At 41.1% G+C, this 20,298-nt stretch overlaps 1 protein-coding gene across 3 annotated transcripts in view; it reads left to right on the top strand.

Moving 5' to 3' along the window:
* Nucleotides 1-20,298, top strand: part of ap3b1a (adaptor related protein complex 3 subunit beta 1a) — an 82,949-nt gene that overhangs the window by 53,053 nt on the left and 9,598 nt on the right. For all 3 annotated transcript variants that reach the window (XM_018736813.2, XM_018736812.2, XM_018736811.2), the window contains 4 exons: nucleotides 8,689-8,917; nucleotides 10,854-10,938; nucleotides 15,014-15,111; nucleotides 18,578-18,716. In XM_018736813.2, coding sequence (XP_018592329.1) covers nucleotides 8,689-8,917; nucleotides 10,854-10,938; nucleotides 15,014-15,111; nucleotides 18,578-18,716 — 551 coding nt within the window. The remainder of the gene's footprint in view (nucleotides 1-8,688; nucleotides 8,918-10,853; nucleotides 10,939-15,013; nucleotides 15,112-18,577; nucleotides 18,717-20,298) is intronic.

The following is a 20,298-nucleotide window of genomic DNA, read 5'->3' as shown; positions in this document are numbered from 1 at the left end:
TAAGGCAAATAGATGAGAATGTGACCCTAATATTCCTTATATGTGCTACATTTTCTATTCTTGGAATGTGCCCGACAGGCTATTATACAAAGCTTCTGGCTCTGTAATTGGATATTGCTTTATAAGTGTGAGTCTATCTAAGGAACAGAGTAGCTGTGACTCTCATCAGCAGTTCCTAGACTGAGGGAGTAACCCCCCCCCCCCCCACCTCCCAAAAAAACTCTTTTCATTTATCTTTAATACTTAGCAATAACAAATTGATGTGTGTTGCTGCTGATTGGCTCCCCCTCACAGTAAAGGTGTCAGTTTTCTTGGATTTCCACAAATTCAATAATTTGGCTACTAATGACATCATGGTCCTTTTCAGGCAGAGTGCCCTGTTAGGAAATTTAAGTGAAATGCCAGTTAAATGTTGCCAGTTAACCTTTTGGCTATTCCTTAGATTGCTGATATAACAGATATAAGCTCAGGTGTGAGCTTTGCAGTGCAAGATGAATAGTTAAAAGTTGTATATTGAAAGTTGCGTCTCACAAAAGGGTATCGTGTGAATGTTTTATTTGCTGATGTAATTGAAAACACTTAAGTGGTTTGTTTCTGCACTGTCGGATCTTGTCTCTCCTCCCCCCATTGTCACATCTAGGAAGATGGTTTGTTTTATGGTATTGTTTTAATTTACTTTGAAACCGTTTGTGAAAAGTGTTAATTTGCCTGTTTTGGAACCAAAATGCCTATGCCACAGACCATGACAAGGACAATCATTGTGAGACTGGTGCATTATCGAAAGGAAGGGAGCATTGGGTATTTGTCATACAAATAATTTTTTTCAAATTATTATTTTCATTTTTCATTATTATTATTATTATTATTTCCCCTGATACCTTTGTCCAAAGCAACTTAGTGTAATCATTACTGGATTTTAAAATGGTACCTTGCATGAAACAGTGCTGTCAGTATATTGAAAGTTGATGTTTTTTTGAATTTCTAAATTATTCAGCAAACACCTTTTATGTGGAATTAAGTTAGGATTAATATTCTACGTGATATGCAAGACACTATGAATACATTGCCAGTCATATGGTGCTGCAATTTCATGACTTCAGTACATCATGCACATGCTGTAGACATTTGATACATGACCGTGTTCCCCCCCACACTTTCTTTCTTTAAATACATTGGAGAAATACAGTGGTTGGGTTGTTGCTAGCCAGGTGCTACTCTGTCCTTGAATAGTTTTGATTTGTAATCTGTCGATGGGTAATCTGTGACCAACGTACATGACCATATTTAGGCACCCTCCTCTGGTACCTCTTTTACCTAACTATTTCAGGTATTGTTTTGCAGGCAAGAGATGGGTTAATCCCCCCACCCCCCTTTCATTGTTACTTTTTCTTGCCCCTTTGCCAGTATTTGTGCGTTGCAAAATACTTACATTTATTATGCATAATAATGGCCCATTTGATTTGATAGCATCATTTGATGGTGTAGTGGTAAGAAAATCATATTCAGAAAGGGGGGAAAAAAGACATTTCTTGTATTGTACCCTTTCTAACTCAGGGTTGATAATGGTGATTCTTGGCATAATTGTGTTGTTCTAATCCTGCGTTATAAAAGGCTGCCGCTTGCCCGTCGTGTGTTCTCCCCTTGTTAATCCTGAGTCAGTGAATTAACCTTCAATTACGGCCGTTAGAATTGAAATGAGGCTTCCGCCCAGCCCTGCCGCCGCCCGCCTCCGCCTGTTCCTAATGGAAATTCTAAGGGTCACCGAATATGTCCTGTGTCATGTCTTAGAGTGCCTAAAAAAATTTTTTTTTTCCTTTTTTTTCTTTTTTTTTTGGGACAGTGTCCTTTGCCTCTGTTGTTGAGCTGTTTGGTCTGCCCCTCAGCCTGCATACACACTGACATACAAAGGAAAAGCCTGTCACAATTACACAGCTTCAATTTAAATCAGGCACCAATGAGTAAGGCTTTTATTGTGAAAGGAACGGGTAATGTGCGTGTGCATTGTTTGAGTGTTAATTAATGTCACTTTGAGCTCGCGTGGGGCCACGTGTTGGTCTTGATCTTAAGTCGCATTTTATGTTCTGTCAACGGTGGTGAGCATGGAAGTGTAGCATTTTTGAAATTGGAAGTAAAGTTCTTAAGTCTGAAGTTTCTTGTGAAAGTCTGTTGGGACAGTCTGAACTTGAATATCCCCACCCCAGCAGGAAAAATGATACTCATAGTTTTGTAGTCATTGCTCTGCCTTCAGCATTTGACTTTCTTGTGTCTGCTGGCAAGTCCTTTTTTTTTTTTTGTTCTTACTCTATATCCATCACATTGTACTTTTATTATTTGTCTTGACTGAGGGCACCTTATTTGCTTGTCTGAGTGTTTGAATGACAGGCTGCTTGCTTCAGTCCATGGAGCCTATCAAAGAGCAGAGTCAATAGCAGATCCACAGGCAAAGGATTAATGGAAACCTCCTGTCAGCCATTTAGTTGGGATTTACAACTGCCACTGCATGTGGAAGGCCACTGTACAGGGAGAGAGCAAGGGGAAAAATATGAAATGAATGCTAAACATTCCTGCAATGAGAAAAGGATTCAAAATCAGTGCTATGCATGAAGACATCAGGGGCCTGGTGCTACCTTTTTTTTTCTTTTTTTTTTTTTTTTTTTTTTTTATTATAAAATATGTGGTAAACAACCTCCACGCTCATTTATAATGATGAGACTTTCAGACTTTAAATCTACCCACTGTGGAATTTGTCTCTGCTGATCAGTTCAGCCTTTTAGAAAATTACTACATGGTTATCAATAGCATTTAGATTAACTCGGGTTATTGTGTTTGAAACCCCCCTCCTGGCCAACATGCGCTCTCTAATAACATTTTGACATTAGGATCTTGACGAAATAGTATTTAAGCCCCCGTTCAGCGGGTGGGCAGTTGATAACTTTTCATTCATAATTAGCTCATCGCGAATCGGGAGACATTTCAGGGAAATTGAACTGTCAGTGGGTAGAAACAAGCGTTTGACCTCATCACACTGAGTGGGGCCCATCATAATTTGTTCATTTGGTGCCCATCAGCCCAGCCTCATCTCTCATTCGGCACCTCGCTGACCTTCCCTCTCCAATTCCACTCGGTTCAGCTTTAATTATGACTCAGCAGGCCCGGAGAAATATCGCAGCCCGCTCTCAAGAACCCTGAACTGCCACTCACCCAAAGATTGGTTTTTAACAGGTAATAAATGCCCAAAGGAAATAGTGCACCACATGTCTAGCTGGTCAGCCGGTGTGCACGCACATGTGTGCGTGTGTCTTTGTGTGTGAACCTGTGTGTGTGTATCTCTCGTCACTCCCTTGGACATAGCTTGAGAGAATCTTTGTCTTGCCTCTTTTTTTTTTTTCCTTCTTCTTCGTATTTCTTCCCCCTCCCTGGCCTGGCACACTGACTAAACAGGCTGCCTCCGCTCTGTGTGCTTCTCCCTGTGTCCAGGAGCTTCCATTTGCAGTAATGTTCGGAGGCAAAGAGGCTTTTAACCATTGTCTTTAAATGTCACCCCCTGATTGCTTTTAATGAGGTAATTCTGCCTCATATGCAAGCTAATTATCCCCCTGTTGAGTGGAAAGCAATTCATATATAAATGTGAATGCTTCAATTAAACAAATGTCGGGATTCAGGTCGCCTTTAAACACCATATAGTTTGCTCTCCTAGAACCCCCCGAATTGAAATAGCTGATTTTCACCATTTATGGCTTTTGCTCGCTTTTTCACACAAGCCTGTCATCCACTTAGGCTGGGAAGACATAGTTTGTACAGGTTAAGCTGTTCTGTCACAATGTGACAAAAAAAAATTTCTAGTTCATATTTCACCAGCGTAATTTATTGAAGTCAACTGCAGCAGTAGTCCTTCGGTGTCTTGGATTGTTCATGAATTGTGAGTGGTGTTTAGGGCTTTGTTGGAAAGCTGTGATTTTACATGCTGAGATACTGGTGTAGTCCTTTGGTATAAACATTTTGTAGTCTGAAATCTTCCTATAGTTGCAACAAGTTAAAATATAAATTTATTCAGAGTAAATGCATAGATAAAACTGTTAGCAAATATCAAATGATTATAGCTATTTACTTTTACCCAGTATATCACTTCCAGCTGTTGAACAAATAAGATCTCTGAGTGAGATGAACAATTTTTGATTGTAGACAGTCATAGACATTTGGACATAATGGAAAAAGAAGAGAACTGTCCACGTACTTCCTGCGCCAGCCTTCTTTTCAATAAAGTGTACAGTTATGGTGACTTTGAATACGTCAGCAGGATTTTCAGGTCATTTGACAAAAAGGATACAAGTGTTGTTGCGAGCACTGAAGGTGACTGCCGGTCTCATCAATCACAGCAGCTTTCTTTAAGTTGATACGTAATAGACCCCCTCAATCAATTTCTTCCTCTGTTGTCAACCATTTGGGAACAGAAAAGGGTGAAGAGGCTTGACTGGGGAGTCAAGGTCACCTGGCAACTCCAGTGTTATTTACAGTTGGCGAAGAGGATAAGTCAGCGTTAAGAGAATCCTCATGGGGTGTCCAGTTTGTCAATTGGTGATGATAAGCAGTTTGAGGGCTCCAAACAGACCTTGAGTGGTGACAGCATCCTGTCAAAGCAGTAAATCTCAGCAAGTGGTGTTAGAGATTACAGCTTGTGTTATTGACTCGGACTGGTCTTAGCACATCCAAAAAAAAAGTGCTCAGATAAAATTTTGGTTTGTTTCCAGGGAAGTGCTGTTGACATCCATGTGGCAACATTTGCTTGACCTGCAGCGCTAAAGATTATGAAGTTGTTTGCATGCAGTTGCAGTATTCTGGTTCTCCCTGCACGTCTGCTCCTGGGGAGTGTTACCTTGTGTGTTATGTTTTCTTACATACGTGGTTAGAGAAGCATAGTGGTGAAGGCCATGGACTTTTAACCTGAAGGATGGTGGCTTGAGTTCTAGGTGGGGGTGGGGGTGGGGGGGGGGGGGTGTTGCTGTGGTATCCCTAAGTAAGTTACTGAATGTGAACTGCTTCAGAAGAACGTGTAGATGTTGTATACTGGTAAAAATCTTTTAAAGTCTACGTATCTCTAGAGACGTTTTCTCTCTGGCTGCAGTGCTGAATGCCATGATTTGTGCAATTGATTTCAAGTCAGACCTCAACATCTCAATGGGATTTAAGCCTCTGGATGGAGATGGCCAATCCATACTGCCTCATCTGCATGTTGCTAGTGGCTTTCCACCCACAATTACCAACAGTCATTATCATGCAGCAAACAAAAGCTTGTGTAATAAGTGTCTAAGCATTGTCCGGACAAACATGTGCAGTTGGTTGCTGGTTACACAGCATTGTGTGATACCTCAGTATGACACAACAGCGGCAGTCTGGAAGCTGTTCATTGGCTCTGCCCTGTGTCTCATCAAATGCGTCAAGAAAATACAGAATAAAATACCTAATTTACAGATGAATTTGGTCATTAGATCACTTTAAAGTTCAAAAAAATTGAGAAATTTTCTCTCGCATATCCCAATTATTTGTAAGTGTAAAACAAAACTATAAACAGAACAAATCTATCTCCTATTAAGTGTTGTATCAACTCTTCTCTAACAATTGTGAGTTCTGTGCTATAAATAACATAGAGCCAAGTCTGTGTGTGTGTGTGTGTGTGTGTGTGTGTGCGCGCGTGCGCGCGCACCCCCCCCCCCCCCCCATTAAATTAATATTATAACGTCACTGTTTATGAATTCCGTAAGTGTTGCTCAGCCTTACATTTATTAATTTAGCAGACAATTTTCTCCAAAGTGACGTACATCTCAGAGAGCAATGCAATTTGTGCATTACATAAACTGACTTCTTATAAATCTCTAGGAAATGTGATCCTGTGATGTCCTCTAATTGACAGATGCCTATTATTTTAGTATTCATCACGAGCCAGCATTTCTCAAGAAAGGAACTATGTAATGTTGCAGGGTAATATTTAAAAACCATACATATTTCAGGCATTCAGTTCAAAGACATGTTTTGGGAAAGGCAGTCAGATTGGCAAGTGACATCTGGGAGATGAAGAGCCATCTAACATGGAGGAAGACAGAAGCTTCTTCCTCCCTGGCTCTTCCTAACATGCCCCTGTCCACTGCCAATGTGGAGGAGAAATCCAGCTCGTGTTCTTCCTCCCACTGTCGGGGTGTTACACTAATTTAACAATAACTTGTTTACCTGGTCAGTCGAGTTCTGGCTCCAGCCTAATGGGATCCGGGGCATTTCTGTCAGTGGGACGCTTAAGCCAAAATGATTTTCTGTCAGCCAGTTTTAGCGAGGGTACCCTCAATCCTGGGACCCCTCGGATAGGAGGCCATCTTATTAACCTCCTCAGTGCCAGGGGCGCTTGATTGGTGTCATCGCAGCAATGCCGAGGTTAAGGCAAAGCAATGATAAACAGGCATGCTTGGGCGCTTTTGGAGATCTGGCTTTTTCCAACTGCTCCTTCACCAAGGCGGGCGGTTAAAGGGCTTCCAAGGCAGGAAGCGTTTGACAGGGAAATCATTTAGCAATTTTTATATGGAAAAAGAGGTCATAGGTTTCCCATTCTTTTGAGTCTTCCTCAAGATGTCCTGGATTTTTTCTTGGATAACTGGCAGTTTCTTTTTTGATATGTGTATGTGTTGCTAATGGCCAGGAACTCAGTTAGTTCTTCTTGTCGTTGACACCCACATGACTCTTTGAGTGTATGGTGCTAAGCCATTTTTAAGTGATGATTCTGAATGATTAGTTTTTTAAATGTTTTTTGAAGCTGCCTGTGGGGAGTTTACAGAATGTTTTAATACATAGTTGGTTTCATTTTCCAGAATTGTCAACTTCTTATAACTACCATGTTGCAAAGCGTATTGTGAGCCTCTCAAAAGTACACTACAACACAAACACCCATGACTGGCTATGACCACATTCCTTCTATGATGCTGCTGCTTCTCCTGCACATGTATGTGGACCTGATAATATGGTCAGTTGCCCGCAAGGAATTTGTCATTTAACACTCGTGTGTGTGTGTGTGTGTGTGTGTGTGTGTGTGTGTGTGTGTTTCTTTTCCCCCCCTTATTTTTTCACTCAAGTGGTGAAAAAAGCTCTTTCTCCAATTGTAGTCCTGCTATCTGTTCTGAGTGCACCAACTGCTCTTATAAATGTTTCAGTAAGTGTTAAGTAGACAGTTATGTGCACTCTCATTCCACGGTTATTTGCGTACCGTAATAAAGTGTGATAAAATATGTGTCTGAGAAGCGATGGGCTCCGAGAGTCACGCGCATTTCCACTGGAAATTAGGTTGTGTCTGTTGTAATTGTCCGACTATTTATACAAACCTGTCACAACATGTCAAACGGCTGATACAGTCAGGCTGCTTTATTTTATTTATTTTCCAAATCTGGAAGAATCAAATAAATGATGCATCGAATTGCTTGTGTTTTATGTACTCTGCTTTGCCATTTGTCATCGGGATTGCCAAGATGTGGTGTTGCGCAAAAAAAAAAAAAAAAAGAACCGTAGTGCTGTTGTGGGTCTGCGTATGTAACGTGCTTTTGCAGTTTGTACTTCTCTGTGCATCCGTGTTGTCTGTCCGTTTTACATATATATGCTTTGCGCACATATCCTTGCAGTTTCTTTGTCTGTGTGAACACTTTCATTCCCTTGTCAAAAAATGTTTTTCTGATTTGTTCTTCACAGACTACAGTGTACCAGACAGGTTGACAGTTTGTGTTCAGGGTTGTTTCCAGACAACATAATGGGTTTTTTTTTTCTTTTTCTTTTTACTTTAAATATTTCTGAATGTATACAGAGGCACCCTAAGGCCCATGTAGATGTTATTAGTTGATGTAATTCAAGATTTATATATGTACATTTTTCTAATTGCTGGATAGAAGGAGGCTCAATTGTTTAATGCAGAATTGCAGGTTCTATTTATGCGTCTGTCTCTAAGTGGGACGCAGGCCCCTCGAGATGTGAAACGTTTCATCGTTTTAAGACCAAAAGAAATCCCACTAATGCACAACATTTTGTGGCTCAAATACATTTTTACACAATAAGTCAAGTTTGTGTTTTATTTGCCTGTCTATTCTTCTTTTTCCCTTTTCATAGACACTATGGTAATTAGTTTAGTGCTCCTGAAACACAAAAAGCCCTTTTTAGACCCTGAAGAGCAGGTTATCTGTGGTACTTGGTTGTGTTTTGAGTAAGGGGACTTTTTTATTATTATTATTTTGCTTCTCCTGCTACTCTCTCACTAACCTACTTGTCCTTTTTAAAGCTGGTTTGTGAAATTGTCCCTAGGCCAGGGAATAGATTTGCAGTTTGAGTAGATGTTAATTGGGCAAGCTCTGTTCAGGGTGCCCGTAATGGAGTGGACGCCAGCCTTTTGTTACAGGTGCATAAAATTCACTTTTAGGACAAAATATTAGATATTCCCAGAAAACCTGGAAAAAATTGAAAAATGGATCCTTTTGTACCTGAAAAATGTAATTTCCGCCACACAAAGCTACCACGGTCTCTTTTAACTTGATTGGATTATCTCCTGTTCTGTACTTGCGCACTTTTATGGATGTTTTTAGCTGGCTTTGCCCAGGATGACCTGCACTGGCAATGCTTTGCCTGGAGAACTGTGGGTGTAAAATGTGTTTGTGCGTCACTGCATTCCAGGTGAGCTCTCCAGTGTTCGTCCCCCCCAAATCCCACGAGCTGTTGCATCGCATGAGCGGCAAGGGCCTAGCAGTGAGCTACCACTTTCCCCGACAGCCCTGCGCTTACAGCCACCGCATGGTGTCTGTGCAGCTCACTCTGACCAATGGCAGGGACCAACCGCTGGAGGACATCTGTGTGGGAGAAGCTGGTCCCCCGGGGATTGCCATCCACCGCTTTGCCACCATAGGTGAGATGTGTATTTGCCAGTCTCTCCTGGAAAAAGCGAGGGAGAAGACAAAGGGAAACGGTCTATGTCTGCTCAGCTTTAGTAGTCCACTACTCTGGCTGTCCCTAGAAATGATTAAATTCCAACTTTGTTCATCTCTACAATTAAGGAAGTCTTGGTTGCACAGAAAATATTTTATTCCAATTTTATGCATGCTGTTGCTTTGAAATATCTTGCAAAGAAACATGCATGTGAGAAGTAAGTTACTGAAACACAGCCAAATGTTTATCAATCTGCTGCTTTTTCTTCCTTTTCTCACTTGAAATGGCTCACGGTGATTTAGTCCATCTCATTGCAGCCGACATATTGATTAGAGGAGTCAAGCATAGAACACACGTGTGCGTGGCTGCCAAGTTGTAGGCTGTCCATTTCGTTTTTCTTGTATTCAGGATAGCTGCAGGACTATCTACCATGGGCCGATGTATTTCCAATGCCACTGAAATAGTTGGGTTGATATTGACTACATTTATAGATTGCTGACAATCCTTCCTAAAACGAATCCCTGCCCTTCTTCTGGTCAATTATGTCTTGCAAAACTTCACCACAAAAAGAAATAGAGCAGTACTGTTAATAGCCCATTTTTAACACGTTATTCTTCAGTTGAATCTATCACATCTGCAAAGTATTGCATTATTTTTATTCTTTATATGCCTTTATGAGTAAACAGTGTAAATCTTTAAGCAGCTTACAATGATTTACACATTTATACGGCAGCATTTTCTTCCTGGAGCAATTTGCAGTACGTACGTTACTCAAATGCTTTTTAGCAGGAGTCTTTTTTTTTTGAACCAGGAACCTCCAGATTGTAAGGCATCAGCCTGCAGTACATCGCTACCTGCTGTCTTTATTGTCATTTACAGGTAGTCCTCGGCCTGCAACGGGGTTCAATAACTCTGTCATGAGTCAAAAATACACTTTATTGTAAAAAAAATTTACAAACTGTAAGGACTTAAACAGTTAACATGCATGAATGCTGAATGGACTTTTGTTTTTTTTTTTAATAATTCCACACATTATTCATATTAAAATAATTCTAATAAAATGAAAAATACCACCTTCTGTAGTAATACCCTTAAGGAACGTACTGAACCTAAATTGCTTCAGCAAAAAGCGATACTCTCACTATTCTCTCGGTAGCCTTTATAAATATAAAGTAACTTGAAGAGAATCAGATGAAATGTGTCGTAAATAAAATGCAATTGCTTCTAAGACACCCAGACACTTGTGGCATCACAGCCAGCCAGTATTATCATACAGGAGATTGCATGGTCCTCATTATGTGTTACGGCCAAACGTCGGCATGAGAGAACTGTATAATAAGGTAAATGGGACACCCGTCGTAAGTCGTGTATGTCATGCATCCAGGACTGTCTGTATGTCCTTATGTGACAATGCATTTGACCAGTAGCCTTGCCATGGTTTCTTTCCTGAGTATTCACCTTCCTTAGCTGTTTTGGAGAGGCTCCCTGTAAGACGCGTACCGAAACTGATCCCAGTCCCTCCAGTCAATTTCAAGCTACCTGTGCTGCAAACGGAACCGTGCAGTTTCTATCCAAGGTTATCTGTTATGGTTCTGTGATTTTTGTAATGTGCAGCCCTCTTGCTCCTCACGCGGGAGACACGCTCGTTCTAAGGTGTGTGTCGGACGTTGCTTTCTCATGTTGGTTTCCAATGTGACGCCAGGTTTCAAGGATTTTCTGGTGCAGCCTGCTTAAATGTGGAACACCTTGTTATCCTGCTAAATTGACAAGCTCGCATAATTTTATTTTTCTCCCACATTGACCATGGATGTGTGAGAGGCACCTGCCTTCAGAAATAGGAAAGCAATGTTGTCTTATGCCTGTTTATTCCATGCTATATCTTCTCCTCGTTCCTGTGTTGTTTTTTTTTTCCCCAGAGCGTCTGCAACCAGAGGCATCCATCACGGTGTCGATGGGTATTGACTTCAATGATTCCACTCAAGCAGCAAACTTTCAGCTTTGGTAAGAAGTCTATATAAATTTTGACCCAAAGCTCATTTTCGCAAACACAGTTTGCCTTATATATAACAGTAATGGGGTGACCCTGTTTCACACTATTGTACAAACATATTGAGTAGGGGAAACAGAGTTCAGAGTAGGTAAGTCTGAGGCAACAGTTAGTATTTGTCATAATTGGGACAATAACTACCACTAGCACTACCACCATTTTAAACTTCTTTGTGCTTAACAAATCGAGTTCTTACTCATGTTAAAACTCTCTCAGCACTGTGAAGTAAAGGCGATCTGGTAATTTTGAACACGGAGAAACATGTCCACCATCAGAAAAATCCTAACCCTAACTGCACAGGAAGTGGTGGCGTGAAATGTCAGGGTCCTGGGGGGCCTGATGTGAATTTCTGTGCCTGTCTTCTCCTTTCTATTAAAGGGAAATCAAATTTTAGCTGTGAATGACTTGGTGGCTGCAGTCTCACAGATGAATATAACACTTGTGTTATATTCCATTGATTTTGGCAGATTATTGTTTTTACTTATTTACTTATTTATTTTTTGCTTTGGGTGGTCTTTTGCTGTAGTGAGCTTATAAGAAAAACAATCCTTTCTCCAGCATGTGGGCAAGTAATTGTTTATTATTTTCCTATTAGACAAACCGTGTTGATCAATAACATAGAATGCCAGGCTATGAATAACATCACCATAAATAGATTTGCCTCTGACATTAAAGTTGGATTACTTTTAATGATCAGGACAATGTGAGTCCAATGACACAGCTTGCCAAATTACAAACTGTTAGATGTGCATCAGCAAGAGATTAATTGTTGTATTATGTGTGTGTTTGCGAGTCTGTTTAAGGGGCTATTATTCATTTTCATAACACATACAGTAACCAGGACTTTTCCTTATGTTTGTTTTTTCCTCCCCTGCTTTAATTGCTGGTGAAGTCCACTGACCTCGACAGGGCTGTTAATATGCAAAGAATAAGTACGACCAGAAAATCACCCACGTTTCCATTAATTTCTGTATTTACAGTGGCTCCTTGGTTTTAGACCTGGGTCAAAGCAAGATGCTCAACAATGCAATTTTGCATTGTTTTTTTGCTTTATGAATGTTAATATGTTTGTTTTTTTATGCATTGGCTGATTTGATTTTAATTAGTTTAACTAGAAAGTAATTAAGGGAAATCCTATTTTCTATTTAATGAGTTCTATTTGCGGCATGGCTTGTGATGAATCTCCTCTCCATGCAGCCTGGACGCGTAATGTCCTGCCATATATTCCAGGCCTTCAAATTCAAATGACTTTCATTATAGCATTGGTTTTTATGTGGCATATTTGCATGTTCAGATGTTGCAGCTCTGCTTGCTTTTATGTAGAATGTTCCAGTTTAGTTTTAGGCCGCTTTGTGATACAGAAAGTAGGTAATAACTGAAGGAACAGACACTGAAATGCATTGTCTTTAATACAGGAATTTATTTCAGCAGCTCGCATCGACTGCTCTCTTAAAAGTTTCATCCCTGATGGTTTTACATTACTGAGTTTGGTATAATTGCAGCTAAAGAAATTATGCAAAGAGGCAGCTGTTTCCATCCTGAGACCTATTTAGTGTCCACTTCTTTTTTTTTTAAAAAAAAAAAAATAAAAAAAACCACAGGGTTCACGACTACCTGTGTGTAATACTGCATATTTTGCAAACCTTTAAAACATTTACACTTTTATAGGAGACTTTGTTTTGCAGTAGAGAATGCTTTTGCCACCATGAGGGGCAGCTGAACATCTACTGTATCCTGTTCTAAGTGCCTAGATAGCTTACATAGCAGCAGTATTATGAGGTGTTAATATGCAGCATGGGTGTATCTGCACACTGAGGGGGATAGAATGCAAGAACTGTTCATTTTCTTTTCTTGTTGCTCTTCCCTGACAAGCTTTTCTTGCCCGGCATCAAATGCAATTGATCCTGTAGCAGTGTAATCACAATTACTCACCTTCTTAATTGGCCTGCCCCAAATCAGAAAATGAAAACCGATCGGCACCGCAGCGATCGATGGTGTTATCAGAAAGCCGTTTGGGCCGGGGGAGATGGGAGTAATGGGGGATCAATCAGGCCCGATGCCAATCATCAGAAGTGTGTTTTGCATCACAATCAGAACATTTTCCAGCAGTGTAAGGGACCCTGAGTAGCTAAGCACCACCATCATCAGGTAGTTAACACCATATGTGTATTGTGTGTAGCAAAATATCAGCAGGTATTAAATTTGGCAAAATACACAGCGTGATACACACAGTAAAATATCTGGAATATTGCTAGCTTTCTTCCGTTATTGTGTACGATATTCCAGGGTAACACAGGAACTGTAGTGTTACCCTGGATTTTTAGGGGTTTTCTCTAACCAGTGTTTTTGGAAAACTTTCGTCAATGATAGCTCTTTAAAAGTCTCTTTTGCCTGTAATGTATCCTGATTTGAACATACAAAGCTTTTGTATTTTGAAACAGCTTTTCTTTAACCTCCTGTACACCTGTTTAAGGTATGAGGTACTCAAACAGGCAAATCTTACTGCAAGAAGGCAGCAGATATATGGTTATGAAAATATGTAATTAGAATATGGAAGGCAGAAGCATACTGCAGGATAGGTACAGGGAAATTCTTGACTGCAGATGCAGGGGGAGGGTAGCAACCTTCCATAAGAACAAGGACTTTGAATCAGATGTGAGCAGCAACAGGGAGTCAGTGAATGGAACCGAGTGAGAAGAGCGGCTTCAGACAAGCGAGGAAGAAAGAAGACATGTCAGGCGGCGCAGTAAATCCGAGGCACGGTGAGCGCAGCTTAGAACCTGATGAATATGGGCCTCCCCTTCCAAACACCATCCTGTGTAAAAGAGGCCAGTTGGCACTTGGTGGAAAGAGATGGAAAGAGCATGTAGGTTTTTGTCATATTTATTTTTTTTATTTCCAGTACTAGCTCTGTTATTGCCTTAAATGTTAGTTTTAAAATGCTTTCAGAATTTATCTAATAGGTACTCATCGAGCACTTTCACTCTGCTCGACGTGTGGCAGCTAATTGACTTGCCGGTGGACAGTGAACGGCAAGTGCAGCGACGAATGCAGCCTGTTAGCCACAGAGCATCAGGAGGTGCCAGCAAACCATATAATGAAGGTCATGCTGGAGTGTGCCAGCTTACCAGCTGGCTAATGACGAGCCTCGAATGGACAGATGCACAGCTGGCATCCTCGGCGGTCCCGAACCGCTGGCAGATGTATGACGCTATAGTAGAAGGGGAGTAGAGTCCCACAGTTCAATCCTTCGACTTCAAAATATTAACAATTTTAAAGAAGATATTCTTTTGCTGTTTCAAGGTATTTAACACTCACTCAGCTGGCTTCCTGCCACCCCGTCACTTTCCCTTTTTAGATGCTTTGACATGGTCGGACAGGAGGAATAGGTTTTGAGGAGCGAGCAGACATACGGCTCCCGGTTTTAAATCCGCAGCAGAGTGCTCCTGGGACACGTGCCGTCTCCGCTGTGTTTCCGTCCGATCATGCTTAGCAGTGGAGTCAATCCCACAGCGGATGCCAGGCCCACACTCTGTCAGCCTTACCACAGGCCCCAATTCCTACAGGTCTAGACGAACCAGTGCAGAACGTTATGTCTAAATGTGTCAATGCCATGGGCTAAAGTGTACAGAGGTTGAGGAACAGTAGGCCGTGGCGTAGAGCAACAGAAGTGAGTGCATCGAGTGTAGGTCTTCGCTGTGGGACAGCTCTGTGAATGCAGCTGCTGTCCTCGAATAGTTCAGAAATGACCAAGGGCCTCTCAAGCTGTGGGGCAAGTTGTCAACATCCTCCATTTGATATCTGGTGCAGAAATGGGTTGCAGTGTGGCAGTGAAATGAGAAATAACCAATATGAATGTGTTATATAAGTAAATAATACCTGAACTGATGTGAAAAAGGAAATCCTGCCTCTCAAAATCAGGAGGAGAAAATAGCTTGACCATAGGGATATTGTAGAGCTGTTGATAACTGTAAGCGTTGAGAAAACACATGAAGGTCTATAACTGAAATGGTGTTTCTCCTGCTATAGCACAAAGACTGACCAGTTCAGCGTCTCCATCCAGCCAGCTGTGGGGGAGCTCCTCATGCCTGTCACCATGACGGAGCAGGACTTCCTCAAAGAGCAAGGTAAGAGCCACGTGAAACAAAGCCCTTCCTGTTTTTGCAGTTTAGCCTAATCTTCAGAAAATACTTCTTTCCAAACCAGTTTTCTTAAAGTGATGCCATAACCATTCATGGTTACTGTGGAGAAACCCGTCTGCACTGGACTTCAAGCGTTTTTCTGCTTTACAGCAACACTGCTGCTATACCATATGGTCTTGAAACGGCGACTTTCTCTCTTTGTGCCACCTTCTGTTTTGTATTCCTCAGATATTGCAAAGTAGTTCTTGGTCAGATTTCATTTATTCCTAATACACCTTTCAATACTTCCTCGGCCCTCAATAATTGTAAACAAATGCACATTTCCTTTTCTGTATCAGAGGCTCCGTTGGATGGTAAATGCATTCCCTTGCACTCCTCTTCTGGGCTCTGTCTTCCTATAGACCCTAATAGCCTTGGTGTCTGTTCTGGCAGACAGCTCTTGTAGCGCTTTAAAGTAATTCCCCAAACTTCAGGTCTCCATTTGGACCTGGTCTTGCAGTGCCCTAAACTGAGGTGATGGGGTCTGTGAATGCACAAGCCCATCAAATTACCCCCACCCCCTAACCTCCCTCCCTACATGTTTTCCTGGTGAGTGGATGTTTTGATCAGCTTCTGTTTGCTTTGCTGTGACTGCATCACTTCCCTGCCCGCCCGTACAGAACTGCGCGAGCCTGGGGCCCCCGATTCGGCTGTGTTCCTCAGCGGACCCGATGCCAAAACCCCTTTTTCTTCTGCCACTTTCCCTCAACGGTTGTTGATTATTTGTCTGAATAAATGTGGCAGGTGTGTGTTATGTTTAATAGAGCAGAAATGCTGCTCAGAATAAAGCTATTTGAAAATTTGTTTATATGAAATATTAGTAAATACAGACCGGTCTCCCAGCGGCCCAGCAGCCCCTTCCCCTGTCTTCCCGGATTCTTGTTTTGACGTGGGACCCGCGGCCGGGCGAATACACCGTGCGCTCGCCCGAATCCCCCCCGGGCGGCATCCTGCCTCCATCTCAGAAATGAGGACCGCCAAAGTGATGTCTTATCTCCGAGGCGGACCGGAGCAAGTCGTATCAGAATCTCTCCCTACCCTCAAGGGGCCCTGTAGAAGGCCTGGGGTCTATTAGAGTAGAAGGGAAAGGAGGTCTGCTTCACTGCCTGTGCAGATGTGTACTGCAGGGGAGTGTAATCGTGGACCGTGCTGGCTCTGTGTGCACACGTTTGAATGGTCACTGAAAACCTAAGACAAGACCCTGTCATGTGTCTTCTGGTCATTCTCACCAATGACCTTCTATTCAATTAGCTTGTTATATTGAACGTGTAAAAACCCACGGGTCTGAAGTTGGTGTATTTGGTATGTTAAGAATAAACGTGCTTTTGCATTAAAAAAACCTCGCCATTGGTGTAAGTTTGGCCTCCTGCCTTTAGCAATATTAATGTTGGCTCTTTCTGAGTTTTATCATTGTAGTCTGTTAGCTCCCATTTTGCAAAAGGCCACCTATTCATTAGCGTGACTTGGACAACCCACAGTTGCGAACCCTACTTTGAATAGGAAAACATTTGCCTTTTTTGGCCTTTTAACTACCTTAAGCAATCACATTTGATGTTAGTTAATTACAACGCTTTCCCCCCACCGCCACTTCTTTTCCAGCTCAGCAATCGAGACAATGCATTTGCTTACCATGCTGCTCCGCTAAGTGTTCTTCTGCATGTAAATTAATCTTGATTCAGTTTACACTGTCATGCTGAGTGGTACAAATTGCCTATAGCAATAAAACAGCACAAGTTTTTAAAAAAAAAAAAAAAAAAGCTAGATTGAGCGTGTGCCTCACTTGATAGGATGTTACTTTGCTTTCTGCCAATACATTAGCCGCAGATAATGAATCTTCTGTTCTGAAAAGCATGGTATAGTTGATTTTTAATTTTACTTCAATAGAGCAGTACCTTGTCTTTTAAAACCCAAGTTAGACAAACCAGTAATGACAAGAGCGTTAAGGTTAAATATTAAGCAATGCATTCACTTGTCTGAGTGCCATCCATCTTTCCATTTGCGGGAGCTCTGCAAAAGTACCGGTTTTGTGCAACATTTGGTTTAATTGCGTGCTGGTGGGAAAACAGGCTTTTAACATAAACATACTTACATTCATTATTCAGCGTTTGCTCTTCAATAGAGCTTAATGGATAAGGTTTAAGCCCTAAGTGAGCACACACAAATCTTTTGCCAGTGTTATGTCAACCTCCTTTACGCTGCTTAAAAGCCACCCTGGAGTGCCTGCGGGTTTGAAAGCACGTCTTACTTTCGACTTGTTCAGCCTGTTGTGCAACGTACCTTTTCTTCTATTTGGGAGAATTAAGCACTCTGTCCTAGAGTGAGCTTTTTAAGCCCCTCGTAATGGGATTCTAGATTCTAGTCTGTTTCTCTGTCTGTCTTTCTGTCTTTCTCTCTTTCCCCCTCCTCCTAGAGAGTCTTAGTGTGCAGCGCATTCACTAATATTATGTTTTATTTACTGCTGGATGTCCATTGTGCTGCACTTACTTTGCTGATGATTGAGCATGGTGTAGTACTGAGTTTTACATTTTGCTTGTCCTGTGTGCTTTATGGAAAAGTTGCCTCTGTTTTTGGCAGCATGCCAGTTTTACAAGTGGAAATTTGTCATTGGACACAGATTCGTGGAAACAGATGTGAATTATTCAAAATGTTATGAGAAGAATGTATAATTTACCCCTCCCCCCGACAAGCGAGTTGAAAAAATGTGCGTGGGCTTAATCTGACTGAGATTAATTTCAGACACTGTTTACGGTGTCTTATTTCAGTAAGAATAGCCTGAATTCAGTTTTTATTTACTTACCGTCGTTATTTCATGAAGTATATGCGTGAGGAATTTTTTTCAGATCACACAAACAGCAAAAAGTACTGCACTTTCATTGTGGGAGAACCTCTGATTCTATCTAGGGATCTAATTCTTCTTTATACTTGTTATTTTTACAGCGAGAAATGTTCTTTAAATATTGTTCAGGAGCATGTCATTCTTTGAAGGGCACAGTGGCAGTGAATGTAACGGACATTAAGAATATGACATGTTTTATACAGGAAGGTATCAGTGTGCCTTTGTTCTCAGATGCTGTGGCTTTAAATGACAGCAAGTTAAAATGTTGCACAGACAATGTTACTTTTTTTTTTTTTTTTTTTTTTTTTTTTGCTGTTTTCAAGGGATTAAAATGCCACTTTAAAAAAAATGTGTGTCTTGGCTAGGTGGGAAAACTTGTTCGGAAATTCTTACAGAATAAATTTGTTTCAAGGTTTACTTTACTGGAAAATGTCCCTATGAACTGCAGATTCCTCAGTAAATATTAGCCTTGTCTGTTTCCACCACACTTATGATCCCTGCATGTACATAACTGCATGTTACAATGAATCTGTTACCTATTAAATTCTGATTTCAAAACGTTTCACTGACATACAGGACAACTGACAGGGATGAACGAGAGTTCCGTGACCATCACCATTGCTCCCGATAGTATGTCCAGTCAACCTGTGGGCAGGAAGGTGGTGTCCGTGGCCAACATGGGTGTCGTCCCCTCCAGCCAGAACAGTATCCACAGGTAATTTGCTCACGCACTTGTTGCTCAGCTGACCACAAAGGCAGCACTTTGACATTCTGTCTCATCATCTTTTATACAACGTATTTGTCGTCTTAAGGTTGTTGTGGTCAGTCCTACGCTTTGTGATTTTAAAACAATTCTTTGGCTTTTCTCACACACCTTATGTACACATTGTGATTCTGAAGAATTCTTCCCGATGTTTGTGTGGAAAGTTACAGATGGTACTGCCTCACTCAGTGGTAGACAGACTAGTAACACAGAGCACATGTATAGGGCTGTACTGACTGACTTTCACCAGGTTGAATGAAAACTGATGTCCTTCTGCAAATCTGGAGTGTCACAGACTGAAGGAACTCAGTTCCACTCAAGGAACAGTAATATGGTATAACATGATACAGTAAGGGATAACATGAGGACTGAGTGAATAAGCTAACAATGGATGCACCTTTAGTCTTAAAATAGATCTGAGTACCCACTGAAATCAGTTATTGTTGCTGTCTAGTGGCATTCACACCTACTTGACCAAATAAGGAATTTAGTGTTCATGATGCTGCCATTGAGCCATTAGCATCCTTCTGGTTATTGTCTATAGTAACTTTGTGTGTGTGGTTTTTTTTTTTTTTTATTTATTTTATTTATTTATATATATATATATATATATATATATATATATATATATTCACTGTAGTGACATTTTTAATTATCTTGACATGTCAGGCTCTTCTGTTCTTGGACTACTATTTTCTTATTGCAGCATCCTCACTTTACAATCTACGTTTATTGTTAAATTTGATATTCGCGATTCAGTCTGCGACCTGTGTAAAAGTAGCAGTCCACCGCTGATGAGTGCATGTGAAGGAGTTCACCCTCCGCAGCTTGATGACAGGGGCATGTTCTTAAGAGACGAGTAATATCAGAGTGCTCCAGCAGGACAGTCTGCATCTTCATTATATCAAAGGTAACCTTGCAGGAAAACTTGCCCCTCCAAACAAAAAGCTGATGTGTCCGCTAGGTGCTGATTCTTAAACTTCTTCCCGTTACTGGCAAATATGCTTCGCAAATGTTTAAAAACCCTTGTGCATGTAATTAGTGTACACAGTATGTGCTAATTAGCTTCCTCCTCTGCCATGCATATATGAACATCTGATGGATAATTACACCTCATTCCCTCTCTCACTCGCTCTCATTCCCTAACAGTCCTCTTTTTATGGGCTGTTCGCTCTGTAGCCCAAATGATTGCTCATTAATAATAATTAAAATGTTATACTCAAAAAGATTTTTGTAGGGGTGTCAATATTACTTGTAACGCTGTAAGCCTGTTGATAAACCTACCGGCCAGTTGTGCTGTACAAAGAGTAAAGCAACGCTTTGTATGTATGTCAGCCCTAATACACAGGAATAAGAAAGACTGATAACAGTAAGTAGCAAATGCAATTGGAAAAACAATCTTCCACAGCAAGGGGGGGAAAAAAAAAAAAAAAAAACAGCACCTCAGCAGATATTTGGTTGACAATCGTCCTATAATTTGATTATAAGATTGCATATGGAACAACCTTGGGAGATGGTGGCGCAAGGACACCCA

This window comes from Scleropages formosus, chromosome 6, assembly GCF_900964775.1.
Source record: "Scleropages formosus chromosome 6, fSclFor1.1, whole genome shotgun sequence".
Classification (NCBI taxonomy): Eukaryota; Metazoa; Chordata; class Actinopteri; order Osteoglossiformes; family Osteoglossidae; genus Scleropages; species Scleropages formosus.
Note: the sequence above shows the minus strand (reverse complement) of the source record. Positions and strands in the feature narration are given on the sequence as shown.